The sequence below is a fragment of the Budorcas taxicolor genome, chromosome 4 (genome assembly GCF_023091745.1).
Source record: "Budorcas taxicolor isolate Tak-1 chromosome 4, Takin1.1, whole genome shotgun sequence".
Classification (NCBI taxonomy): domain Eukaryota; kingdom Metazoa; phylum Chordata; class Mammalia; order Artiodactyla; family Bovidae; genus Budorcas; species Budorcas taxicolor.
The window spans coordinates 99,142,357-99,161,874 of NC_068913.1; the positions used below are offsets into that span (position 1 = coordinate 99,142,357).

Consider the following 19,518-nt stretch of genomic DNA (forward strand, 5'->3'; position numbering starts at 1 on the left):
GTAGTTTTTGAATTTGAACCTTTTGTACTTTTAGTGTATGTTCCTGTGTGTGTGTGATCATTTAGATCCTTATCTGCTTAGTAATTCTAAAGGGAAAAGTAGCTAATTGTTTATTTGAGATGTACCAGGTGTCAGACACTGTACTGAATGCCCAGGAGTACGTTATCCTACTTCTTAAATCTTTGAAAAAGTTTATTGCAATCTTTGTTTTATAAATGTGAAAGCTGACACTCCGAAAATTTGAGTGTTCTTGTCACCCTTAACACTAGTAATAGGTAGATATCTGGAGTCTGACACAGATCTTTTTGATTCTTCCCATTGTACCATAGTCCTCTCTGCAGGAACCTTTCTTTCCCTTTCTTTTTGAGATCTTGGTTTTCTATTTGATTAACATGACTATGTTTATTATAAACAACATCAAATTCTAGCTGAAAAGAAGTTTGGGAGCTAACAACTTAGAAGTAGACGGATTCCTAAAGAAGGGCCTAGCTAAGACGCTGTCCTCCTGAAGTCACTGGGTGGCCCTGGTGGCTTTTGCCGGTCAGCCACTGTCCTGCCTGTTAGGACCAGGAACTATGACGAGGGCATCTCGGGCCCTTCGTTCTGCAGATTATGTGTTCTGCTTGTAGCACGGTTGTCAGTTCCCCGGCCTCTCCAGCCATCCATCATCTTTCCGCATTTTCCCTGGTGCCTGTCACCTGGCCTGTGACAGCGGGGATTAGACTGCGAGCATAATGAATGGAGGAGGAGGAGATGCTCCGTCCTTCGACCCCTGCTTTTCTGATGTTTGAGCAGCATGTTCCCCAAGAACGTTCATGACAACGGCTCCCAGCTTCCTTGATGACCAGAAGGCATGTGAGGAGAGGTGGTGGATTGTGTCTCTCGTTCAGAATATTGAAAAGCTAAACGCCAGAGGCGAGAGACTCACAGACCATACGGTTCTTTGGCCAGGGCCTTTACTTTTGGTTCTGACAGCTTTATTTTCAAGACTATTATCACCGGGTTTGTGCTGTTTATTAGTAATTTAGTAAGCTAGATTTGGACTTGTAGCCTGTAGAGAGGAAATCACATCAAATATAGTGTTGATGACACTTGGTGATGGACCTGGAAAAGTCTACAGAGGTCCTACAGATGAAATTTTGGTTCTTGGTGGAGGTGGGGGGGATTTTTCTGTTTTCTTTTTCTTTTCAATTCTGCCCAGTCTCTCCTTTTTGATTAGTTTAACCCTACTCTGTGAATTAGTAATAGTCTTTATGTAGCTAACAGGGATTTAGAGGAATCAAAGCAGGTTGTCTCTTGATGTATTGTCATCATGCCTGTATAGTCCCAGTGAAATCTTCTTTGCACCAACATTTCTAGTGGCTCCTGTGCCTTGTTTTCGGTGTTGCACCTTTGTCTTTTATGTGTGTTCCTCATATGATGGTCATCAACAAATGTTGATTAGGCACACCTACCATTTATAGCACTTTGGGGGTACAGAGAAAATTGCTGACACATGTTCTTGGCAGTTTATGAAGGACTTGCACATAATACTTCCTCATCTAATTCTGATAACATACTACTAAGTTAGGGCATTGTTTATCCCTTCATTCATTCAACAATATATTTTTTGTAAGTACTTTATGGGATGTTTACATTCCACACGGAGAACAGGTTACATTAGAATTAGAAAACAAATGACCATAACAGGAGACTTACGTTAAGGTTGAAGTGAAGTGAAGTGAGCTTGCTCAGTCGTGTCTGACTCTTTGCGACCCCATGGACTGTAGCCCACCAGGCTCTTCCATCCATGGGATTCTCCAGGCAAGAATACTGGAGTGGGTTGCCATTTCTTTCTCCAGGGGAACTTCCCGACCCAGGGATCGAACCCGGGTCTCCTGCATTGCAGGCAGGCGCTTTACCCTCTGAGCCACCGGGGAAGCTACGTTAAGGTTATATGATCTGTATTATAGAAAGTCACTGTTGGGCTTCCCTGGTGGGCCAGTGGTTAAGACTCTGCGCTTCCAGTGCAGGGGGTGTGGGTTCCATCCCAGGTTGGGGAACTAAGATTCCACATGTCACGGAGCGCTGCCCCCCGCCCCCTAGAAAAAGGCACACGGTAATCCAAGTCTATGCCCCTACCAGGAACGCTGAAGAGGCTGAGGTTGAACGGTTCTATGAAGACCTACAAGACCTTTTAGAACACACACCAAAAAAAGATGTCCTTTTCATTATAGGGGACTGGAATGCAAAAGTAGGAAGTCAAGAAACACTTGCAGTAACAGCCAAATTTGGCATTGGAGTACAGAATGAAGCAGGGCAAAGGCTAACAGAGTTCAGCCAAGGGAACGCACTGGTCATAGCAGACACCCTCTTCCAACAACACAGGAGAAGACTCTACACATGGACATCACCAGATGGTCGACACTGAAATCAGATTGATTATATTCTTTACAGCCAAAGATGGAGAAGCTCTATACAGTCAGCAAAACAAGACCAGGAGCTGACTGTGGCTCAGATCATGAACTCCTTATTGCCAAATTCAGACTTAAATTGAAGAAAGTAGGGAAAACCACTAGACGATTCAGCTTTGACCTATATCAAATGCCTTACAATTACACAGTGGAAGTGAGAAATAGATTTAAGGGACTAGATCTGATAGACAGAGTGCCTGATGAGCTATTGATGGAGGTTCGTGACATTGTACAGGAGACAAGGATTAAGACCATCACCAAGAAAAAGAAATGAAAAAAAGGAAAATGGCTGTCTGAGAAGGCCTTACAGGTAGTTGTGAACAGAAGAGAAGCGAAAGGCAAAGGAGAAAAGGAAAGATATAAGCATCTGAATGCAGAGTTCCAAAGAATAGCAAGGAGAGATAAGAAAGCCTTACTCAGTGGTAAGTGCAAAGAAATAGAGGAAAACAATAGAATGGGAAAGACTAGAAATCTTTTCAAGATAATTAGAGATAACAGGGGAACATTTCATGCAAAGATGGGCTCAATAAAGGACAGAAATGGTATGGACCTAACAGAAGCAGAAGATATTAAGAAGAGGTGTCAGGATTACACAGAAGAACTGTACAAAAAAGATCTTCATGACCCAGATAATCACGATGGTGTGATCATTCACCTAGAACCAGACATCCTGGAATGTGAAGTCAAGTGGGCCTTAGGAAGCATCACTACAAACAAAGCTAGTGGAGGTGATGGAATTCCAGTTGAGTTATTTCAAATCCTGAAAGATGATGCTATGAAAGTGTCGCACTTAATATGCCAGCAAATTTGGAAAATGCAGCAGTGACCTCAGAAAAGGTCAGTTTTCATTCCAGTCCCAAAGAAAGGCAATGCCAAAGAATGCTCAAACTACCGCACAATTGCACTCATCTCACATGCTAGTAAAGTAATGCTCAAAATTCTCCAAGCCTGGGGGGGATGATTTGGGGGAATGGCATTGAAACATGTATAATATCATATGTGAAGTGAATTGCCAGACCAGGTTCAATGCATGGTACAGAATGCTTGGGGCTGATGCACTGGGATGACCCGGAGGGATGGTATGGGGAGGGAGGTGGGAGGGGGGTTCAGGATGGGGAACACGTGTACATCCATGGCAGATTAATGTTGATGTATGGCAAAACCAATATAATATTGTAAAGTAATTAGTCTCCAATTAAAGTAAATAAATTTATATTTAAAAAAAATTCTCCAAGCCAGATTTCAGCAATACCTGAACCGTGAACTTCCAGATATTCAAGCTGATTTTAGAAAAGGCAGAGGATCGGAGATCAATTTGCCAACATCTGCTGGATCATCGAAAAAGCAAGAGAGTTCCAGAAAAACATCTATTTCTGCTTTATTGACTATGCCAAAGCCTTTGACTGTGTGGTTCACAATCAGCTGTGGAAAATTCTGAGAGAGATGTGAATACCAGACCACCTGACCTGCCTCTTGAGAGATCTGTATGCAGGTCAGGAAGCAACAGTTAGAACTGGACATGGAACAACAGACGGTTTCCAATTAGGAAAAGGAGTATGTCAAGGCTGTATATTGTCACCCTGCTTATTTAACTTCTATGCAGAGTACATCATGAGAAACGCTGGACTGGAGGAAGCACAAGCTGGAATCAAGATTGCCAGGAGAAATATCAGTAACCTGCGATGTGCAGATGACACCACCCTTATGGCAGAAAGTGAAGAACTAAAGAGCCCCTTGATGAAAGTGAGAGAGGAGAGTGAAAAAGTTGGCTTAAAACTTGACATTCAGAAAACTAAGATCATGGCATCTGGTCCCATCACTTCATGGCAGATAGATGGGGAAACAGTGGAAACAGTGGCTGACTATTTTTGGGGGCTCCAAAATCACTGCAGATGGTGATTGCTGCCATGAAATTAAAAGATGCTTGCTCCTTGGAAGGAAAGTTATGATCAACCTAAACAGCATATTCAAAAGCAGAGACATTACTTTGCCAACAAAGGTCCATCTAGTCAAAGCTGTGTTTTTTCCAGTGGTCGTGTATGGATGTGAGAGTTGGACTGTAAAGAAAGCCGAGCACCAAAGAATTGATGCTTTTAATCTGTGGTTTTGGAGAAGATTCTTGAGAGTCCCTTGGACTGCAGGGAGATCCAAGCAGTCCATCCTGAGGGAAATCAGTCCTGAGTGTTCATTGGAAGGGCTGATGTTGAAGTTGAAATTCAAGTACTTTGGCCACCTGATGAGAAGAGCTGGCTCATTGGAAAAGACCCTGATGCTGGGAAAGATTTAGGGCAGGAGGAGAAGGGGACCACAGAGGATGAGATGATTGGATGGCATCACTGACTCAATGGACATGAGTTTGAGTTAACTCTGGGAGTTGGTGATGGACAGGAAGGCCTGACGTGCTTTGGTCCATGGGGTTGCAGAGTTGGACATGACTGAGTGACTGAACTGAACTGAATGGCATTGTGGACATCAGGAGAGGGACATTTGACAATTTGGGCAATACCTCCTGGGCCCTAAAGGAATGGTAGGAGACAAGCAGTCTCCCCAGATAGAGCCCAGTGTGGGCCGAGGCCTTGAGGCAGTCATCATACAATGTGTTCAGGGTCCATGAAGATGCTAGTTTGGATCTGTGTTAATCAGAACTGTGTGTAATGATTGAGTATCTAAACTCAGAAAGCTTCAGAATTTTTAGAAGCTGTTAGAGATCATACAGTCCACTCATATTTGACCTTTTAAGATATGCTCATACTCATATTGAGTAGATTAGTGCATTTTCTGTAGATTTATTTGTTTTGTAGGAAGTCATTTGAATCATTTATGTTGTTCCTAGAGTGCAGAATTTAACCTGGTTTCTTCTGCGCATGTGCATGTTTCCTTGGTGATTCAATTGTGACTTGGTTTTATGATCTTGAGAAGTATTAATAAAGATATTTTTATTCTGTGTGTTTTTTTTTTTGGTCTGTAACCAAATCATATGAAGTTTGGAGGAGGATTTTTATTATAGGAGTAGTGTTTGTTGTAGCGTTGATTCTGTCCTTTTGTTTTACTTTTAACCAAGCAAAATCATTGACTTAGCAGAACACTGATATCTCCAATTCAAATGTAATAATGGATTTTCTTTTCCAAATGAGAACAAAAGGCTCATCATTTTGAATCAAGAGCTGTACGTGTTATTGTATTTTCTGTATTTCTCAAGAAAAACCATTCTTTGATTCATTGGTGGAAACAGCTGATTCAAATGGGATTTGTCTAAACTCTGATGCCTCTGGGAAGTCTTGATGATCCAGGCTTTAGATTTCTTAAGCTTCACATGTTTTTATCAGTCAATTTCTAAGATACCTCAGAGACCATTAAAACAGATAATAAATCAGGTGAGGTTTAGTTATGTTTGGTATCATGCAAAGAACTATAATTAAAAAGAAGCTGTTTAATTCAGAAAAAAAGAAATGCAATATTGTATGTGAAGATTTTTAGGGTTTTGAAAGTTTATTAAATAGCAGCTACCTTCCCTATCTAGAGTTCTGATACTATTATGAAATAATATATGTATGCAAATGGAAGGTAAAATACCACTTCCACTTTTCTATTGATAGAAGGCAGACTGAAAGTGTAAGCTAGTTTGAGAGCAAAATGAGTTTGCTTGCTGAACGTCAGAATTAGACAAATTTGCTTGCTTATAGAAGGTGCTGGACCACTTCATCCTTCTCTGACAAGGTAGGACCTTTATTTGCTAAACTTAGTGAGACAATATTGACCTTGTATAGGCATTCTGATTTCTGAAGTGAAATAAGAATGTTGCTAAGCTGTGCATGCCCAGCGTTTTCTTCTGTTTTACCAAAGGAGTTTACTCCCCCAGAGTGAGTGAAAGATGGAGAGAGGCCAGAGATTACTTTAATTGAGCTTCATTTTAGTGCAAAGAAACAGGAATAGTGATCTGGGGGACATTTCTCCCAACACCCCTCGATGTACTTTTGTCACATTGTAAACTCTGAAATTAGGATAAATCTTCAATTAGTGACATCTTAATGGCTATTAACTGGAAAATAGTCATAATGAGTTGTTTTTGCCTCCGTATGTGTGAGCTGAGTGGTTATTCTTCACATCTTAACCCTTCAGTATTTCAATTAGTGAACCTGTTAAGGACCATATGAGGAAAGAGTATGAATTTTGTTTGGTATAAGAACGCTTTCTCTTTAAACCTTCTAATAGCATCAAGGACATATCAACATTAAACCTTGCAGAATGGATATCAGCAGTTTGAAGTAAAATACTGGATGTACTCAAATCTTAATAAAGTCTTAAATTTATTTATAAATTATTTGATCTAGTTTTATAATTTAAACTATAAAGAACTTTGAAGAAGAAAAAGACAATTCTACGTAATAAGGAAGCATTGCATACTTTAGTTAGCAGGATTTCTTTTTTCTTATTGTTGCTTATAACAGTAGTGTATCTTAAAACTAATGGGGTTTTAGATTTGATGAAATAGGCTTGGTTAGGTTTATGTGGGCCTCTGCTCCAACTTTTGCAGCCCTACCTAGATAAGCCTGAGTGGCTCTTCTTCCTTCCTCTGAACTGTGCTGTCAAAGGTTGACACTGAAACAGTTATTCTTACTGTCCTTCCGTGTTCTCCAAAGTGAAAAATGCTTATTTAATGAGGAAGACTGGATCAAGTCATTCAAAATAATTTAGTAAATATTAAAGTCAGCTGTTTCAAAGTTGATATTCCTTACGATAGTATAACATCCATCAGATAGGCTTTTTTTTTTTCTTTCTAAGTTCTAATAAGCTAATCTCTTCTCTTTTGCTCTTTTTCTGAAAGGGGGTCCTGATGACAACTTAATTGAAGGTGGAGGAACAAAATTTGTCTGCAAACCTGGAGCCAGGAACATTACCGTCATATTCCATCCATTACTAAGGTAAGTCAAATCCTATGTACTTACTGAAGATCAATATTTTCATTTTTTATGCTGATATACTGAATGCCAGTAGTTCTGCCAGCATTGAAACAAGTAATAAAAAGACCTTGTTGCATTTTATAGGGCCTCACAATCAATGTTCGTCAATAGAAAAATGTTAACCCTACTAAGTAGCTACTTAGTCTCGAGAGTAGTACTGCATAAATACGTTTGTTTGATTTTCTTTCTTTCCCATTCCTTGTCCCTCTCCTCCTTACCATCCCTCTCTTTTCCTGCTTAACTATTTCAGGGTTGGCAAAACCCATGGAGAAATCTAACCTGTCACTTGTTTTTGAAAATAGATTTTTATTGGCACAGTCATGCTTATCCATGTATGTATTGCCCATGGCACTGCTGGGGCTCTAGGTACAGAGTTGAATATTTGGAACAGAATCCATATGCCTCACAAAGCCTGAAATATTTTCTTACTGGCCCTTTACGGGAAACATTGCAGACCCATGATCTGTCTCACTGATTTAAGCTAATGACTCAGATACCCTTTGAGAATTAGCAGTTCTCTGAACAAATATGACTTACGAAAACTGACAAGCATTATATCAATCAATATGGTTTATATATTGAAGGATAAAACTTGAGTAGAATGAAATCTGTCACAATGCTCAGTTTATTGTGATAATGTGATTTAAGAAAATAAGAATCTGTGATGCTTCCATTTAAAAAACTTATAAGAACTTCCCTTGGTGGTTCAGTGATTAAGATTCTGCACTTCCAATACAGTGGTGGCAGGTTAAATCCCTGGTTGGGGAACTAAGATTCCACAATGCTGTGTGAAATATATAGTGTCAATTAATGTATATAATTCATTATATGCTGTGTGTGTGTGTATATATATATATATGTATATATACACATATATATATATTAAGTGAAACATTTAGAATTTCTAAATTAATTAACTATCATATATATCAACTGACTTTGGTAATTAGTGTAGGACTTAATGTTTTTCCAATTACAATTGATTTCTACTTAGTCAGTGTTCTTAATTGTTAGGAAAATAAGAAGATAGCTTAATCATTATAGGCATCTTCTGACCTAGTTCAAACACCATAATTTACTGCAAAGTATGCTATTACTTCAATAAATGTAATCCTAATATTTACATTTGTTTTTAATTATGGAAGAAATCTTTGGGAAGTTTCATTAGCAGTATTGTCACTTTTCAAGAGTTTCCCCCCCGCCCATAAACTTATTTTTTTCTTTTTAAACATGAAGTTAGGAGAATAAAAAGTGTATATACTTATTTCACACTAAATAATACATTTCTGGTAAAATACTAGTAGGGTTGAATGTATTCCTGACAATTCTTTTTTTAACTATTTTATTTATGTTGCTTCACTAGAGAGTTGTTTTACAGCTTGATAATACTTTTACCAGTGTAATTCACTTGTTTAGTCTCTACTTTCATAAAGTAGTTTAATTCATTATTGATTAGAACTAGGGAGAATTTTGTTGCATAATGCAGATAGTTAATTATTCTTTCTCTGTATAACTATTAGTGGAAGTCACAAGACTGTTAAATGGTCTACAAGATGATTTAATTCCTTCCTAAGCAAATGATCTTTATAGACTTTAAATTAGCCTTTGGGTCAGATTTTAACCTTGCTTCTTATGGTTCCATGGGCTTTTGGAACTTCAAATGACTAAGATCTTTTAGCGTTGTTGGTTTTGGGTTTTTTTTTTAATTTTTGCTTTTACACTTCAGCATTGGCTGATTACTGAATTTATGGTTTCTTCTAAAGGTTACAAGTTTATGAGAGTTCCCTGGTGGCCTTGTAGTGAGGGTTGTGCGCTTCCACTGCTCTGACTCAGGTTCAATTCCTGGTCAGGGAGCTGAGATCTCGCAAGCCCTGCAGTATGGCCAAAAAGATAAAGAAGTTTAAAAATTTAGTCTTGACAGTGAGGAGAATCAGTGTGCATTATCTTCCTAGTACATTTTACTTTGACAGTTATCATAAATCATTTCTCCTGTAGTCATTCATGTATTCATTTTTGTTGTTGTTCAGTCACTAAGTGGTGTTGGATTCTCTGCTACCCTGTGGACTGCAACACACCAGGCTTCCTTGTCCTTCACTATCTCTGGGAATTTGCTCAAATTCATGTCCGTTGAGATGATCATGCCATCCAGCTGTCTCATCCTCTGCTGCCCCCTTCTCCTCCTTCCCTCAATCTTTCCTAGCATCAGGATCTTTTCCAGTGAGTGGGCTCTTTGCATCAGGTGACCAAAATATTGGAGCTTCAGTTTCAGCATCAGTTCTTCCAATAAATATTCAGGGTTGATTTCCTTTAGGATGGACTGCTTTGATCTCTGTCCTTGCCAAGGGACTCTCAAGAGTGTTCTCCAGCAGCACAATGCTAAAGCATCAATTCTTTAGCGTTCAGCCTTCTTTATGGTCCAACTCTCATGTCCATACATGACTGCTGAAAAAAACCATAGCTTGAACTATACAGACCTTTGTAGGCAAAGTGATGTCTCTGCTTTTTAATACATTGTCTAGATTTGTCATAGGTTTTCTTCCAAGGAGCAAGCATCTTAATTTTGGGGCTACAATCAGTGTCTACAGTGATTTTGGAGCCCAATAAAAGAAAATCTGTCAGTTGCTACTTTTTCCCCTATGTATTTGCCTTGAAGTGATGCCAGATGTGAAGTGGGACTGAATGCCATATTCTTAGTTTTTGAATATTGAGTTTTAATCCACTTTTTTACTCTCCTCTTTTACCCTCATCAAGAGGCTCTTTAGTTCTCTTTGCTCTCTGACATTAGAATGGTATCATCTGGATATCTCAGGTTGTTGATATTTCGCCCTGCAACCTTGATTCCAGCTTGCGAGTCATCTAGCCCAGTATTTAGCATGATGTACGCTGCATATAAGTTGAATAACCAGGGTGACAGTATACAGCCTTGATGTACTCCTTTCCCAATTTGGACCTAGTCCATTGTTCCATGTCTAGTTCTGTTGCTTTTCGACCTGAATATAGTTTTTGCAGGAGACAGGTAAGGTAGTCGCGTATTCCCATCACTTTAAGAATTTTCCAGCTTTTTGTGATCCACACAGTCAAAGGCTTTAGTGCAGTCAATAAAGCAAAAGTAGATGTTTTTATGGAATTCTTTTACTTTTTCTGTGATCCAGTGGGCGTTGGCAATTTGATCTCTGGTTCCTCTGCCTTTTCTAAATCTAGCTTGAACATCTGGAAGTTCTTAGTTCACATACTGTTGATGCTTGGCTTGAAGGATTTTGGCAGCTATCTTGCTAGCATGTGAAATGAGGTAATTGTAAAGTAGTTTGAACATTCTATGGCATTGTCTTTCTTTGGGATTAGAATGAAAACTGACCTTTTCCAAGCCTGAGGCCACTGCTGAGTTTTCCAGATTTGCTGATATACTGAGTGCAGCACTTTAACAGCATCATCTTTTAGGAACTGAAGTAGCTCAATTGGAATTCCATCCCTTCCACTAGCTTTGTGTGTAGGTTTGAATACTAAGGCCCACTTGACTTCACACTCCAGGATGTCTGGCTCTAGGTGAGTGATCACACCATGGTGGTTATCTGGGTCGTTAAGGCCTTTTTTGTATAGTTCTGTAGTTCTTCTTGCCACCTCTTCTTAATATCTTCTGCTTCTTTTTGATCCTTGCTGTTTCTGTCCTTTATTTGCCCATGCTTGCATTGCTCAGCCTAATAAGACATTGTGTGCAATTAAACCCTGAATGTAAGCTTTTAATGGTGAGAGATCATCTAATCAGTTTTTCTGCCTGTGGGTCTAAAATGAACAAAAGCGTACTGAAATAAAAAGATTTCTAGCCATGCCTAGGTAGATTCTGAGATACTTTGACCAAAATATAAACCTAAAAAATAATAGGATTTATATCTGCCTCCCACCACCCCCCTCCCCCAACCATTCCCACTGACATATTTGTTGTTTTTTGTTTCTCTGGAAACATTTAACCAGAATGGATGAATTTGCTCTAATAAACTGGTTTTATTTTAAAGGCATTGAATTGGGGGAATGGAAGGAAGATACATTAATGTTGAAACTTGAATGGCATGTTGCCCTTCTTTTGTCTAGGTCTGCCATGAATTTATATTTTCTTAAAAATTTATATTTTTCAGTAATTACATTATGTTTATTATTAATCATCATGTAAATGTTAATAAAGTTAAAAGTAAAGTAAAATGAAGTCACTCAGTCATGTCTGACTCTGTGTGACCCCATGTACTATACCCTGCCAGGATCCTCTGTCCATGGGATTTTCCCAGCAAGAATACTGGAGTGGGTTTCCATTTCCATTACCAAAAAAGTACGTATTTTATTGAGGTATTAACCACAGTTTTCTATAGAGTAATACGTTTCAGTTATAATTAATACAAAATCTAACCATTTCAGGAACTTTGAAATTACTTTGTGGCTGCTGTTTGGGAGGGGGGCGGGGGAGGGAGTGAGAATTTATTTTTCCCTATTTTTAAAATTTCTTATAATTCCTCATTCTCTAAAAGCAGATTATATTGTACCTTAGATTTGTTAGTGGGCTTCCCTGCTGGCTCAGTGTTAAAGAACCTGCCTACAAATGCAGGAGATGCTGGAGACTTGGGTTTGATTCCTGGGTCCAGAAGATTCCCCTGGAGTAGGAAGTGGCAACCGGCTCCAGTATTCTTGCCATGGACAGAGAAGCTTGGTAGGCTGCAGTTTACAGGGTCTCAAGAGTTGAACATAACTTAGTGACTAAGCAACAAGGACAAGGTTTGTTAGTACAGTTTTTTCTTATAGCAAAAAAAATGGGTGAAGATAGAGTTGTTACTTGAAGAACTAATTGACTGCAGCCATCAGTCAAGTATTTAGAAAACAGTCTAAAGCTTTACCTCTCTATTCATGCGTTTATTATTGCATGCATTCTGGAATAATTAGGCACATTAGTGTGGCTTGTTACTAATGTGTCTCTAATGAAAACAAAACCATGCATTTGACTTTGGTATTCACCATCTCATATCTGTGTATAAATTTTTGCTTTTAAAGGTGGAATCATCAAAGAAAGGTGGTGGGATTTAATGCCAGTGCATCATCATTTGAGAAACAGAAATTCCAAGTGTTTAGAACCAGTCAGACATGAGAACTCAGGAGTTCAAAAAAGTCTTCTCATTGTGTCCTCACATAGCCCCTTCCCCTTCTAACTAGGGCCCTAGTCCTATTGTATTAGGGTCTCACCCTTATGAAATCATCTTTTCTTAATTATCTACTGCAGAGAATATACATTAAATTTTGCAGTTAGAAGAAATTTGGGGACTTAATTTATTAACTTATTTATTTGATCATTCTTTAAGCACTAAAGCCATTGTTTCAATGGAAAGGAGATTTGTGTACTGCATGGTAGAGAGGACAGGCCAATAAAGGTGGATGTGGGGAAGCGGGTGTCAGTGACCACTTTGTAGTCTTTGGCATCGGTCAAATCACTGTGTGTCTTCGTTTTTCTTATATCTATAAAATAGAGGAGTTGGTTGGTCTGAATTTTGTTTTCTTTCTTCCAAGTTTTGCAATTTTGTGATTGGGAAATGCTTCTTACAATATTTAGGTACTCCAACAACCTGACATTTAAAATCTGCAAAGTCCAAATACAATGCATTGTTTCTTTTGCTTATTTGCTTTAACTAGCCTTTAAAAGCTATTTGGCTCTTTAGGATAATGAGCACTTTGCATTTATGAAGTACCTTTCTTATGAGACGGTTGCAAGAACAGATGTTTGTAGTCTTGGGGTGACTTGGCAGATGTAAGAGGCTGGAGACATAGTTTATGATGATGGTATTTAAAGTTGCAAAAATGTCACTGATGCTTCCTCTCTTGAACACAACTGAAATATTCAGTATCTGGGCTGTGAGCATTTTTCACTATTTTTAACCACATTTCATTAAATCAGGCAGCAATTAAACACTTCCTGGGTTGAACCAAAAATATTTATTAGTCAGTAAGGAGTAAGCTGGCATTTAGGTCAGTTAGGGGGATGAAACTTTTATGGCTACATGGGTTTTGCTGATAGTGTCTCTCTGGTTTTCTGTGTGCCTTTCTTTGGGCAAACAACGGTAGGAATGACAGGTAATTGTAATCATACCGTCTAATCATTCTTGTCCATAATTATGGAGAAGAATAGCTTCTAAAAGTTAATCATGTCAGATGTATGATGGAAGCTGCCAGTTAGCAGCTGTGTAGGGAACTGTTTCATAGCGTCAGAGAATGGCTATTAGTAAAAACTATTTTCTAAGATTTCATGTTACTGCTGTTTGAATATGCAGAAAGCACTCTTTTTATGGGTGAAGCCATTAACATTCATCTGTTTGGTACCGTAAAAGTCCTCTGTCCCTCCTAACACTTATGTTTCCCTAAATGGAAAATAATCTCTAATACTGGTCAATGTTGACAATACTATCCAAAGATACTGGGCAAATGCTGTTATGCCATTAGCCTATCAAGATGCTCAGTTCAGTTCAGTCACTCAGTTGTGTCTAACTCTCTGCAACCCTGTGAACTGCAGCACACAAGGCTTCCCTGTCCATTGCCAGCTCCCGGGGCTTGCTCAAACTCATGTCCATCGAGTCAGTGATGCCATCCGATCATCTCATCCTCTGTTGTCCCCTTCTCCTCCCACCTTCAATCTTTCCTAGTAACAGAGTCTTTTCCAGTAAGTCAGTTCTTTGCATCAGGTGGCCAAAGTATTGGAGCTTCAGCTTCAGCATCTGTCCTTCCAATGACTATTCAAGACTCATCTCCTTTAGGATGGACTGGTTGGATCTCCTTGCAGTCCAAGGGACTCTCAAGAGTCTTCTCCAACCCCACAGTTCAAAAACATCAATTCTTTGGCACTCAGCTTTCTTAATGGTCGAAGTCTCACATCCATATATTGCTACTGAAAAAACCATAGCTTTGACTAGATGGACCTTTATCAGTAAAGTATTTTCTCTGCTTTTTAATATGCTGTCTAGGTTTCTTCCAAGGAACAAGCATCTTTTAATTTCATGGCTGCAATCACCATCTGCAGTGATTATGAAGGAGTTATTCTGTGTAACTTTCCATATATGAGAGTTTTTTAATAGTTGTGGCTGTACTATAAATTGTTGTTTTCTCTTGAAGAGGTAGTATGGTTCTGTGGGCAGCTTTGCATAAGTTTTGTAGGTTTTTTTTTGTGTGTTAGTTTTGTAATAAGCGTTGCCAACAAATCTAAGTTTTTTATAGAGAATAATTTGGGGGTAATCACTTAAAAACTATGAATTATGCAGATTATTGGTCTCAACCTGCTCTAGCTCAAAAGGTCTTTTCAACCTTTTCTGGTACTGGCTTGCTTATAAGTGATTTAATTTGGTAAGACTGTTTTATATGTTCAGAACTCCAAGTCTGTGATCCTATAATATCCTGGATTTTTGCCCTTTGTAATCTCTCTCTCAAATATTTTCCCAACATTACTTCCATAGTAAAGGGAGTCGTGGTTCACATGTATCTTCTGTGTGAATAGGGTACCCAGTAAATATCTGTTTAAAGAATTAATAGGTAACTTATAGGAGTGCTTAGCAATTATTTGTTGATTTGAGGTGAATTTTTTATTAAATATGAATAAAAATATAAAGGGAAATGTTTTAGTAATGATATTGAAGTAGCTCAATCTTTCTTTTGTACCTAAAAATGGTGTGTATATTTCATATATGTGTGTATCAAATATATATGTGTATATATATGGGTGTGTCTGTGTGTATATATATGTACACATATGTATTTTAACATTGTTTTATCTCTATTGTAACTATAGTATTTGTTAAAGGCTAAAATATCACAATGTTAAGGTGAATTTGGAAATTATTTTTTTAATATCATTGATCCTAAACTACTAATCCTTTAGATTCATGTTTTGTTTTTAGTGGTTATATAATAGAACCAGATCCTTTTTTTTTTTTCACCTTTTCTTTCTTATTACTATATTGAAAGGTTATGGTTGCATAAAACAACTTTTTCCTTATTCTTTCATGAATTATGGAAACCCTTTTCAAGATTATAAAACCTTTTCTAATAGAAGCAACCTTGCTTTAAAAGCTTTCTTATGTAGCTTCTGATTCTGTTAGGTGGTTTTCATTGTTGTTATTTTTTGCTTTATTTACAAGAGTACCATAGCCCCTGGATGCTTTCTTCATACTAGATCGATAGTTACAAAGATACATTGTGAGAGTGTGTGTTTGATTCTTAGAGTAATTGTGAATGTCTTAAGCAAAAGTCGTCCTTCTGTATTTCTCTCTCAACATTTTCGTCTTGGAGAAATGCACGAAGCTTTGCCACCATGTCAGTCTGATATGTGCATTGGCATTTGGCAGAATATTATTCTGAGTCTTCACAGGTATGTGATATTTTGATACAGATAACATGTTTGTTCTTAATGAGCTAAAGCTTATATAGACATTTTGAAAGATGCTGGTGATTAGACAGTCTAGCAAATAACATTGTAGATCATACATTATTCATGCATGGGAGGAAATGTGGCTACCCTGTTGCATTTTTATGAAACACAATGTGTTTTTTTTCCACTTTCCCCAGAATTATGAAAAATATTGCTGTCTTTTCAGAGTGTCTGACCTGTGAAGGCCTGTGAAACACTTGAGTTGCGGTATATTTAGATTTCAAACCCCGCATTTGAGTCACTGCTTTTGAAATTATGTAATAAATATTATTTATATATATTGTATTTTTGAATTTATATAATAAATGTTAAATGCTTTTAATCTTCAAACTAAGTAACCTTTGGCGATTATAAAAGTCTTTTTGAAGCTTTTTTTAAAAGTTTTGTATTTTCAAAATAGGATAATGGTATATGGCTGAACACTGATTGCAACTAACTAGCGATTTAATGGAGTGAATTGGTGAGTCAGTCAAGGTTCCAGTCCTCATGTCAGTGCACATTCCAGCAACAATGTCGAGAGAGGTAAGACAGGCCAGTCTAGTTAGCAGAAAAGTGTTGGCTGGTCCTTATGAGAAGAGCAGGAAAAATAAAAAATGTTAGTGAAAAACAGAAGATTTGCTACCTGATTTCAAATATATAAAATACTGCTTGAAAGAAATAAAGCAGTTTGTGTTCTGTTGTCTCATAAATCGGGAGTGGAGCTAGTTGGTTGGACGGGTAAGATTTGACTCTACATGGTGAGAATGAATGAATGAATGCTTTTTTCTAATGAATAAAGCAGTTCAAAAATAGGAGAGTTTTCCTTGGAAGATGGTATCCTTCCTAGAGATGCTTAATCAAAGGATGAAGTCAAGGTACAGAGACCTACATTCTTTACGTCTGTGACTGGAAGTCTTTCTAGTATACCGTGCAGCTTCAGGATTCTGGTTGGAAGCGTTTCTTCCAGTCTTGCTCATTCGGGTTAATTTTTATACTTCAGTTTAGCGCTTATGATTATCATTGGCCAAGTGAAGGTGTTACAGTTGACCAGGTCTAACTGGTCAAAGTCATTACAGCTTTGACTTTCTTCTTTCCAATAAGGATAAGAGAGAAATTCAGATCCTGGCTGTACAGAGAGCAATTATTAGAGGAAGTGCACCCTTCACGACAATGGAGTTCCTTTTACTCTCTCTCTTTTTTTTTTCCTTCTCTGCTTCTGTTTTTGTACTTTTCTATTCCCCCCCCACCCACCGCCCCCCATGCCAGTAACTGGTGCATGTGTTATAAGTTAACCCTTTCGGTGACTTATGAGACAAAATGAAAGCATACTTGCTTCTGCTGTAAAGCTAATATGGAACTAAAAGTATATTTTCAGATAAGCCTAAAATCATCATGACTGCTGCCATGATTTTGACTTTAAGCTGATAGTTTAGTTGCAGATTTTCTTACTATCAATGAAGTGTTCTGATGATCAATTAACATTATTGGAAGCTTACATATACGAGACTGTAGAGGAGATTCTTTCCAGTGCGAAAATGTTTACCTAATTTGTGTGTTGCTTCTTATGTATTCTGAGCATGTGTTTGTCTTGGACTGCGGTAGCCAAAATATGCTTATTCAGCATTCAATGAACTACGTTTCCTTCCAGCTAGAAGCCCATTTACATCTGATTTTGAGACCTAAATTGATAATATAAGTTGGTATCAAAAATAGCATATGAATACCTAGAGGAAAAACATGGTCTCTCCCTTTAATAACTTATATTCCTTCGGGTGTTGACTGTACACTCTGTTTCTCTGTGTCGTTTGGAAGATTATTTTACCATTTCCCCTTGCCTCTTCAAAAACACAGGCCCCGACCTCATTCATTTGGTCTCTATTGCTGTTTCGCACACGTTGTCATTAGCAACTGTCTTGCTTTCAGTAATTGTCATTTGAACATTTGATCATTAATACTGCCTACTATTTCTTAAAAAATATGTTGTACAGGAAGTTAAATACATTCCATTCTGTGGCCAAGAAACCCTTTTAATTTTCCTTTCGAAGTAAAAAATAAAAAGCAACCTCCAGCTAAGCATATGTTTTTTGAGATTTTGTTACTTAATAAATGAGGAAGGAGAGTTCCTTGATCCAAGCAAGAGAATCAACAACAACCAGATTTAAAGAATTGACATGGAAGTGCCGTTAAAGAAGATTGAATTTTTAATTACCTTAATTTCATGTTTTGAGTAAGAGCAGGGGTTGTGAACTTGGAAACGCTGGGTGTGTGCGTTCTTTTCTTTTTGCGATTGAAATAAGAGACTCGAGTCTCTGATGTCCTTAAGTAGTTTCCAGCACTTGTGGGAGAATGCTAATGATTTGGTGATTGTTATCATTAAGCTCAGTGAGCATTCTTTTTTAAAATAATTTTATTTATTTACTTATGCCTGTGCTGGGTCCTCATTGTTGGGTGCAGGCTTTCTCTGCTTACAGCAAGCGGGGTCTGCTCTTACTGTGGTGTACAGGCTTCTCATTGCGGTGGCTTCTTTTGCTGTGGAGCACAGGCTCTGGGTGCATGGGCTTCAGCAGCTGCCGCATACGGGCTCAGTAGTTGTGACTTATGGGTTTAGTTGCTCTGTGGCCTGCAGAATCTTCCCAGACCGAGGATCGAACCCATGTCCCATTCACAGGCAGGCGAATTCCCATCTGCTGCGCCACCAGGAGCATTCTCAGTGAGCATTCTTTAGAGCCTATTCTTGTAAGCTACCACACTGTAAATAGGTACAAAAGAATTTGATGCATAGCGGGAAGAAAAAAGTGTAATGCTAGAAAGTTTCTAGGATATTACTCTTAGTGAAAGAATACTCAAGTTATTTTACATAGTTGGACTCTGAAAGTGACAGCTGCTCAGTCCAGTCCCAGCTCCTTATGATGGGATTTCCCAGGCAAATACTGGACTGGGTTGTTGCCATTTCCTTTGCCAGGGGATCTTGCTGACCCTGGAATAGAACCCAGGTCTCCTGCATTGCAGACGAATCCTTTACCCTCTGAGCCACCAGGGAAGTAGTTGGACTCTATGAGTTCAAAATCTGTAAATATTTTGCAAGCTAATTTCTTTTAAAATTTTTATTGGAATATGACATACATCATTGTGTCCAAATCCTTACAATATTTGTGTATTCATATATTTCTATGAATTTTTACACACACACACACACACATATATATATATATATTCTCACATGTAACCACAACCCAGGTCAATATATGAAACAATGATATAGATCTTTTTTTGTGTCCCAGAAAATGGGATGCCTGCTGCCCATAGGCAGCTCTCTCTCTCTCTGCCCAGTGTGTTTGGGGCCCTGGCATCAGCAAAGCCACCAATATCTCATTTGCATATTTTATTTTGTTTTTTTTCAATGTCAGAGTGGAAATAAGAATAGTAAAGAAAATTGTATGAAAAGAGGCAACTCAATCCATTCTTTAAAATGAAATTAGAAATGCTGAGAGAGTTGGTAGAGGTACATCAATGCTCAAAAATGCATCTAAGTGAATCTACACTTCTTTCTTATTTTGAAGCTTTCAAGCAAATTGAAATGAGGATTTCACTGAAGAATAAAAAGGACTCCGCACCTTCTCTAAAAGTTGGAAGCCCTCTGCTTTATAAGCCTTAATTCATTACATTTTCCCTTTTACATGTT

The 19,518-nt window shown here is 38.1% G+C and overlaps 1 protein-coding gene across 1 annotated transcript in view; it reads left to right on the top strand.

Moving 5' to 3' along the window:
* Window positions 1-19,518, top strand: part of EXOC4 (exocyst complex component 4) — an 816,823-nt gene that overhangs the window by 351,021 nt on the left and 446,284 nt on the right. Inside the window, exon 10 of the mRNA XM_052638352.1 lies at window positions 7,279-7,375. Coding sequence (XP_052494312.1) covers window positions 7,279-7,375 — 97 coding nt within the window. The remainder of the gene's footprint in view (window positions 1-7,278; window positions 7,376-19,518) is intronic.